This window comes from Nicotiana attenuata, unplaced genomic scaffold (assembly GCF_001879085.1).
Source record: "Nicotiana attenuata strain UT unplaced genomic scaffold, NIATTr2, whole genome shotgun sequence".
Taxonomy (NCBI): domain Eukaryota; kingdom Viridiplantae; phylum Streptophyta; class Magnoliopsida; order Solanales; family Solanaceae; genus Nicotiana; species Nicotiana attenuata.
Genome location: NW_017675517.1, coordinates 40,616 through 49,964, shown reverse-complemented (window position 1 = coordinate 49,964; position 9,349 = coordinate 40,616). Strand labels below are relative to the sequence as shown.

The window sequence follows — 9,349 nt, the reverse complement described above, 5'->3', positions numbered from 1 at the left end:
GTTTTATAGTGCTTCTATACAGCATGATGATTTGCCTTACGTGATTTCTTACTCCTCAGTTATTATTTACCTTTATTACTCACTGAGTTGGAGTACTCACTTTACTCCCTGCACCTCGTGTGCAGATGCAGGTATTTGTTCACCCGGTAGCGGGTTTGAGTTGATCGGAGGCTAAGTTTATCGGAGTTTAGCAAGGTGACTGCTAGCGTTCGCAGCACCGCATTTCTTCCTTATGTTTATCAGTCCTCTTTTGTATATTTTAGGCCTTGTAGTTGTATTTATATTCTGATAGATGTTCGTGACTTGTGACACCCCGGTTTGGGCTATGTTTGGGTTGTATTCCGCACTTGATAAAGAAATCTTTGTTTAGACTGTGATTATTTAATTATGCTAAAACTGTTATTTAATATTTAACTATTCTGAAAAGGGCAAAATGGGTTAGTTGGCTGGCCTTGTCTTCACGAGAGGCGTCATCACGATCGGATCGGGGTTTGGGTCGTGACGAGAAGCGTCATGAAGTGTGTTCGAATATAAATTTCAATTGGAAAATTTATGACTTCCAGTATTCCACTTGAAATATACATTCAAATCTCATATTATTTTCCGTGTCTATTATACCACCCTTGAGATACATTGACAATTTTACACTTATTTATGTCTTAAGGTATATTTTTTCTTGATTGAATATTTTTTCTATTTATGTATCATCTCATCTTCAAGATCAATTACTACTAAGGGTAAAATGAGAAAAAAATAAGTAACTATGTCTTGGACTTCTAAAATGACAAATAATTTAGAACTAACTATTTTCAAAAATTACGACCCATAATTTGAGACAGAGGAATAGTATTTAATTTTTTTCACTTTATATTTCACTTGAAAGTTGAAACTCAAAAGTTCATAGCTAAACAAGTGCTCGCAAGTAGTGTACTGAAATATTGTGGCTAAACATGTACATTAGATTTAAAAATAAAAAAAATAAAAAGTAACGTGCTGTTAATCATCATAATGGAAATAAATATTACTACTGCTACTACTGCCAATTAAAAAAAATGTTTTTTTTTTTTTACTTCTAAAACTTAAAAGCTACCTAGCTCATCATCAATTTCTAAAGCAAAAGCATTTCCTAGTTATAAAATGAAGCTTCTGAAAAGAAAAAGAGAAAAAGTGAAAGGTATATAAAGCAAAAACCAACAGTAAGATTCTCTTTAATCAGCACAAACACTTTCCTAATGCTATAGTCTTCCTTAACTATACAAATCTTGGTACAGAATATCAATCTCAACACCTTCAAGCAATTTAGTCTCATATGGCCATTTCATTAGCAAAAAATTGGACATCAACTCTGTCCATCTTAACAATTTTTCTTATACTTCAATTTCTGATCATCACAGAAGCTCAATCAAGAATCTGCAGAAATTCTTGTGGTGATATCCCAATTCAGTACCCTTTTGGCATTGATGATGGCTGTGGCAGTCCATACTATAGGCATATTCTTGTTTGTACAGGTGGTCAACTTCAACTTAGAACTCCTTCTGGTAGATATCCTGTTAGGAATTTAAGCTATAGTGATCCACATATTCTTGTAACTGACCCCTTAATGTGGAATTGCCTAGACGGTGACAATTTTCGACCAACTAGGCCATTTAGTCTAGATACTAGCACACATTTCACTTTATCTCCTGAAAATGACTACTTGTTCTTCAACTGTAGTGAAAGTGATGTGATAGTTGAGCCAAAACCAATGTTCTGCGAGCGTTTTCCTGATCAGTGTGATTCAACGTGTGATAGTTCGAGTTATCTTTGTAGGCACATGCCTGAATGTCCTTCTGCATTGAGGAGTAGCTCTTGTTGTTCTTACTATCCCAAAGCTACTGAATCTTTGAGGCTAATGTTGAAGCATTGTGCTAGCTATACTAGTGTGTATTGGAGGAATCTTGGTTCAACGCCCGCGTTTGATCAGGCCCCTGAGTATGGAATTAGAGTTGATTTTGATATTCCAGTGACTACGCGATGCCTGCAGTGTCAAGATACTGCTAAGGGAGGGGGAACTTGTGGCTTTGATACAGAAACACAGGATTTTATGTGCTTGTGTGACAAAGGGAACAGTACCACCTACTGTAATGGTATGTCTGAAGGATTTAAGTTATATACACTCGGTATAATTTAACATGTTAGAGTAAGTTATTCATCGAATCTTATTAAATAAAGTTACTGGCAATTACCATTGTGTAAATATGTTTTGTACTATCAATCCATAGAACTTAAACTCATGTCCTGAAATGTCTGTAGTATCTTAAAAATGCTGTCTATTTTCTATTTTTGTCATCACTGCTTGATTTTCAAAATGCATCAGTACGAGAGGATTGTTTATTAACTATGTTAAGGTAAATCTTGGTTAAGTATATACTGCTCAAGTTGATTTATTTTTAACGATTTGCAGATCGCACGAGCTCTCACAGAAGAGGAGTTGTTGCAGGTACTCATAAGATTTTATTGATCTATGACCAATTAGTTTGCTAAGAGATTTCAACTACATATATTTCTTTTTTTTCCTTTCTGAGGTTTCTTATACAAAATCTATTTGAAATGTTGCAGGAACAGCAACTGCAGTTTCAGTTGCAGGGGCATTTGGAATAGGAGCTGGTGTATGGTACTTGAAGAAACTCAGAGCCAAAGCACCAGTAACTCATGGCGTTCAAACCAATGAGAATAGACTTTTCTGAGAGCATCTTTTGAAGTAAAAAAGAAATTGCTGTATTTCTTCTTTTCTTTACCATTTTTCAAGTTTTTTTTTTTCCTTCTCTCTTTTAATTTTCTTATATAGCATAATCTTGCACTTTAACTGGTTCTGTTTGTAAGTTAAAGGAACCAACTTTTTGGTCTTGCATGTTTGGCATTGCTTGTATGTGGAGTAAGGAATGTCTTCGGGAAAACTCTGCTGCTCTGCACCTTGAGGTCATGTTTGTTACACAATAGCCGGACAAATTCACTAATTATTTTTTTCTAGCCGGTGTACATTGATTATACGTAGTTATACATGAGTTAAACATATATTATATAACTGCCTGCTATTTTTAGTTCAAGAGATTAGGTGAGCGGCTATTTGGGTTATTTTTTCTTTTCCTATGTGAACCAAATTCGGGTCTAAGTAGAGATTCCAAGATTACCCAAAACCAGTTAAGTTGGTTGATTGTATAGTTCATATATTTGGTTATCTCTGATGTCCAGTTTTGAGCTTGAACTTTTGCTGCAATCTGTACTCATTCTAGCAGAGATAATGAAGATGATAGAAGCATATACTACTCAACAAGCGATACTAAAGTTACTCCTTTGATGTTATATTACACCCTTCTAAAATCCATTGTCATTCTCAACAGAATAAACTTTGTACTATGAACTATGAAGAATACAACTTTCTCCATATCTCAAAGAAACTAAAACTCCAAAAGCATGAATCTTTCTTGAACTTCCTACAGTATACGCGAAGTATAAATTTAACTTTGAGGCATTAAAAATGCTGCCAAAGATATACAGGTTATGCAGGTGATAGGAAAAGGAAAGAAGAAATTTTTTGTATGATTAGCAAGGTTCATTGACAACACATTGAAGAGGACCAGCATCAGAAGTTAAAGAGGGAGTTAACGATCCTTGAGAAACAATAAACGATTGTCCTCTTGTGTATTTTGGAGCAATACTTCCATATCCAGATGGACTAAAATATGCTCCATTCACAAACACATCTTTTGAGGACCTCCATTTCCAACTCTTCCATCCCCCTTCATGAGTTTCCCTCTTGGTGACCTGTAATATATATCATCATGACTAATATAAGAACATCTATATATAGCAATGGCAATGACATTAGTCTAAGTTGTTTTTTCGTCGCTAATTTCTAAATTTGTGGTTCCTTCAAACTGGAAAAGGAATGAAGAAAGTGAAAATATCTGATCTTCTGGACACTGAAGAACAAGTAGCTTGATATTTGCATACCTCTTTGTCATATGAGTCTGGAGCAATGAAATAATTTCCCTCACTGAATATTGTTGGATCTGCACTCCCACCAATGGCATACATTAACCATTGATCATAATAATTATTAGCCACATGAGCATAACCATGCCTAACCCTGTAACACAAATTATTGTCAAATGTTGCATTATCTTAAATTATTGTCATACTTGGTCCAACTGCATAATCTATTCACAGCTGTTTCAAAGTATTGTGTGATTAATCTTGGATAATCTTAATTAGGTACCTTGGCATTCTTTGAACTAGTTCACGGCCAAAATGGTTGAAAACTACCGTGACTTTCATGCTTTTGTCTGCAGTATATTCATCATTGTGCCCCAACAACATAACCTGGATATTTGATTTAAGGTCAGAATTAAAAAGATCACTACATATTTCTGTCAAAGGCAGAACCAAGATTTTAATTCAGTAGTTATTTTACAACTAATTCAATCAACCATACCTCAATTTCAAGTCAGTTGGGGTGCAAACTTAGCATAAATGTACATATTAAAAAAAAAATCCAACTACATATATATAGTTTGACTCGAAAGCAGTAATGTGCATTGAGAAAGTTGGAGACTTACTTTGTCATGTTCAGTGAAGTAATTGTTCGATATAGTTACTGCAGTTGAAGCATGAATAACATCGAGTAGACCATCCGTTGCACGAGCAAGATAACAATGATCAATCCAAACATTCGACGATCCAAACACACTTATGGCATCACCATCAGAGCCTGATCTTTCACCAACATGTTCAGGACTACTACGAACCATCCCTTTTTTACTAGGCTTACAATCATGAATACTAATCCCATGAATAATAACATTTGTAACATAGTCCAATGTAATGCATGGACCATTAGAAATCTCAATTTTGGCACCTCTTCCATCTATAGTCTTGTGACTATTGACCATAAGCTCATTCTTAAGTGTAAGTACCATATCCTTTTTGAAAATGATCCAAAGTGGCTCGGACTGAATTGCACCATACCTAAGAGTGCCTGGTTCAGGATTTGCAGGATCATCAGAAGGGTCAGTGACCACGTAAATGTCACCATATTTACCTCCTACAGCATTACTCCCAAAGCCTATAGCACAATCTGCTAAAGCCTTGCGATTGGATGACCAATCGTGGTTCAATCTCCAGCACGAATCGATGACATTAAGGAGGTTTTTGTGAGGCTGAGCATAATAACTTGGAAGATAATCATCTACAGCTTTAGTTTCATGTTCATCACTTGATTTACTAGCTACTATTGTAGAAACTGAACATATTATTAGAAGCCATGAAAGTAGTTGGAGGGAAGTTAACTTTGCCATGGCTTATGGGATACAACGAGAAGCACAAAAATGAAATTTAAATAGTCTGTAGTAGAAGTGGTTTGCATGTTGGAAATATATGTCAATTTCAACTAGCTGTTTGGTGAGATTTTGGGAACTTAATCATAAACGTGAGAGCACGAAATACAAAATATAAAAGATACGTTGAACTATTTGAGTAAGCATTGCCTAGGTGCAAATATTAGCATCATAATCATTGACCGAAGAAAGAATAAATTATCCCAAGTTTGAGCTTTGTGACTTCTAAAGTGAGACACGTATTTTCTAAAACGTTAACTGATGTACTGGAAAATCAGGATCATTGTTTAATAAATTGGAATATCCTATACAGTACATTATTTAATATTCATGAAACCAAGACCTTGCCACGTAACAATATTTCCACTCTCACATAGTGGTAGCGCTTAACATGAATAAAACTAGGTCACATTTTTTTTCCTCTTTCTTTTATTTTTGTTGATAAAAATGGTGTCAGGCCAATTTATGCACACCTCGACACGTGTCCGGTTTAGGATTTAAGGGGTCATATGGTACTATCATTTAGAATGTAAATGTGACCATTTTCGGTTCCCATGGCATGCATCACTTACCGAAGCCTTTTGCACATTTTGCTGAGACTTGGCGATTGTTAGCGCATTTGGAGCGTAATTGCCAGCAATTCGATAACTTTAGTCATTTATAATTGCATTAATCTTAATTGCCATGTGTAAGTAGATATTGGTGTCATTTCGTATTTAATTATTCCACTGGTTGGTTTTAGTTACGTCAGCTTTAATTTGCTTGCTTCGATCTTATAGTGGAATCTCTTTTCTAAATTTATTTCAATTTTGGAGAATAATCAGAGAAATTAGTTAAATTTGGGCGACTGCTTTTGTTAAATGTTTTACCTTCTTAAATGTAGAACGATTTTTATTGACAAACTAATTCGCGGAAAATGCTCAGGGAAAGCAAAAATTCCTAAATAATTTGATCTAAACAGCTTGAAGAAGATGAGAAGATAGATTTTCTAAGAAGATTTAATGTAAATAGTCGTTAACTCAACTGCTTAAATTAAAAATAGCCGGCGTATGTATAATATAAGTATAATTCATATATAATATATGTATTATTGTATATAATCAGTACATAATTGATGATAGGCTATAATTGCATATTTTAGTCGCTTATTACACTCGAATTTACTGCACTTTAATTGAGTTTGCGCTTTAATCGCTAGTGTTTTGCACTAATTGTGTGTTTTATGCCTTGTAGGTGTGATTCCGAGCTATATAGATGTTATGGAATAAATTTAAGTGATTTGAAGCTTTGAATTCTGAGTAAAAGCTCAAGGAATTAAGCCGGGATCGTGTTCGGGGGTCAAATTTGATAATTAAGTACGAACGAAGACTTGAGAAGGCATATTGCGCACTGTCTAGTAAAATAGACATAACTTTTTGCTCAGAACTCCATTTGGGCTCCACATATATGGTTGGAAAGCTAACTCAAAGGGCTACAACTTTCATGTTTTATGTTTTTCCAAATTTCAAACGGAATAGGGTGAAAAACCGCTGTTTTGCCGCGACCGCGGCAGAACCGCGGTAGAAGATGGTCGCGGACAACTGAAGAATCAGAGGGCATGTTTGGCCGCGGTTCCACCGCGACCGCGGCAAAACCACGGCAGGAAGCGAAAATTTCAGGGACTAAAGTGCAAAATATGGGATTTTAAGTCCTAAACCCTATATTAAACAAAGGAGGCCGGCCAAGAACAATAGGAGGACATATTTTGGACACAAATTAGACCTAAGGAGGCGGAGAGACACTGCTTTAGGGTTAGACAACACCCTTGGAGGCAAGAACACATTGGGAGCAAGGCGGAGAATTCTTCTACGAGTTTTTTCCTTCCTCTTCCTATTTTTCATTGTTGGTTATGACTTTTAGTATTGTAGTTTTACATACTATTATGAATAGCTAATTTGTTATCTAGAGTTTGATAGAACCTTTTGTAGGATAAATTCTTGTTATGTTTTTATATAATTGAGCCATAGCTTTTCTCTATTTGTTTAACTACGTTTATATTCTGGTTGATTGAAGAGCTCTCAATTAGTTGTGCCTATTTAGTATGCATAACTCGGGAGAGAGTGCATATTTAGGTAATTGTTGAACAACACCACTCCTAGAGTATATGAGGGATCAATAACCGAGGGTTTAAAGGTGGGATTAGGGATAACGAAGCCTTGGGTGCGATCTGAAGTGAGCTGTATTAAAAGCTAGCTAGCGTAGCTCGGAAGAGTGCGTCTAGTAAATTATCGTAATTACTCGGGAGAGATTTACGGTAATAAGAGTGCTCATGATCGGTAGAGAATACTTATGCGAAATTATAGAAGACATAGCGGGAAGGATTCCGACAATAGGGGAAATCATAACTCTAGACCTCCTTAATCTTTTCTCTAACCCTCAGTATCGTTAGTTGTTAATTTACTATTTTAATTTGTTAGTTAATTAGTTAAACACAAGAATCTTAATATCTATAAGTTAGAAATTGTTCAAGCTTGTCTTCTTGGTGATAGTGAACAGCTGTAGCTAAACCTTAGTTCTCTGTGGGATTCGACTCCGGACTTAAACCGGATTATATTTGCAACGACCGCTTAGTCCTTTTTATAAGGCATAGTTGGGCGTGATCAATAATCTTTGTAAACTGGCTAGAATAACTAAATAATGAATCTGTCCGGTTATTTGTGTAAAGATCCCAAACCTCAGTACTATGATGACTAAGACTAGAGAATGGCTAAAATAGTCCTTTATTTTTGGGGTAGGTTTAAACTGGTTCCTTAAATATATTCTTGAGCAGTTCTGATCCATCAAGCTTGTAAAAGAAGTGAGCAATTTTAGTCACTGTTAAATATTTAATAAACTTTGGTAGTCAAATTTAATGGGACCTGTGGAAAATGATTTAATCGGAAAAATTTAGAAAGTCCCATCAAATCCTAGAAATTGTGACCTAAAAAATTACATCAGACACCAGAAATAAATAAGAAGAATAGGAACTGCACTAAGAAGTTGCAACAGACTTCAGAAATAGAACAAAATAGCAAAAACTGCAACAATTATACCTCTCTCTCTCTCTCTCTCTCTCTCTCTCTCTCTCTCTTTCTCTTTCTTCTAAATTATTAGTGTTCCTCGACCCCGAGGTCGCCCTAACATTTTATTGTTCTTAATTTNAAACCAGGGTTCGGCCTATATTTTTCAAGACCACTCCATTCGGTCAAAATCGTTCATCATTTCTTTACTCGATAACTTTTTCATCCTTCCCCAGTAAAGGGGGGAAGCTGTTAATACCCAATTTTTCCCACATAATTTTAAATATATATACATACACTTCCAAAATAGTGCATATGCATCATCATTTGATTTATAAGCATACACAAATATTTTTCATAATTTTTAAGGGCTTTAAATCAATTTATCTCTGCATTTTTATTATATAAATGTCCATAATTACCCTATAAATTATTTTTATGATGAATTAATCATCCAAACTTATCATTTATACCAGCATAATTTTTTTAAATATTTTTAGTGCATTTTTTATAATTACACTTGCATTTTTTGAGGCTAAATTGCACATCTTTGCAATAATAGTCATATTAATGTATAATTACATTATTTGCAGAAAATAATTTTTATATTTTTATAATGATAAGCAATTATTTTAGTGCACAAATGACATTTTTATTATTTATTAATTGCTTTCATAAATTATTTATTTATTAAATATGGGGTATTTAAAAATTAGCCTAAATTCCTACCCAAATTCGGACCTAAAACTACCCAATACACCAGCCCAATACCCTTGGCCCAACACCATTAGCCCAGTCTCTTACCCATTTTATTAAACCCGACCCAACCTATCCTTAAATCCGAGCCGTTAATCAATGATCAACGGCTCACAAGCATTCCCCCCCCCCCTCCATATATCACCATCCCCCAAACCCTAACCCCATTTTTCCAAACCC

The 9,349-nt window shown here is 35.0% G+C and overlaps 2 protein-coding genes across 2 annotated transcripts; one reads left to right on the top strand and one right to left on the bottom strand.

The window, feature by feature from the left end:
* Positions 1-1,191: 1,191 nt before the first annotated feature.
* On the top strand, positions 1,192-2,951 carry LOC109220158 (LEAF RUST 10 DISEASE-RESISTANCE LOCUS RECEPTOR-LIKE PROTEIN KINASE-like 2.7). The gene is made up of 3 exons (XM_019384622.1): positions 1,192-2,126; positions 2,444-2,479; positions 2,599-2,951. The coding sequence occupies exons 1-3, from the start codon at positions 1,310-1,312 to the stop codon at positions 2,724-2,726; spliced, it is 981 nt and encodes a 326-aa protein (XP_019240167.1). The 5' UTR covers positions 1,192-1,309; the 3' UTR covers positions 2,727-2,951.
* Positions 2,952-3,319: 368 nt separating this feature from the next.
* On the bottom strand, positions 3,320-5,362 carry LOC109220157 (probable pectate lyase 16). The gene is made up of 4 exons (XM_019384621.1): positions 4,599-5,362; positions 4,259-4,362; positions 3,994-4,129; positions 3,320-3,804 (listed from the first exon to the last, which is right to left on the bottom strand). The coding sequence occupies exons 1-4, from the start codon at positions 5,334-5,336 to the stop codon at positions 3,583-3,585; spliced, it is 1,200 nt and encodes a 399-aa protein (XP_019240166.1). The 5' UTR covers positions 5,337-5,362; the 3' UTR covers positions 3,320-3,582.
* Positions 5,363-9,349: the final 3,987 nt, after the last annotated feature.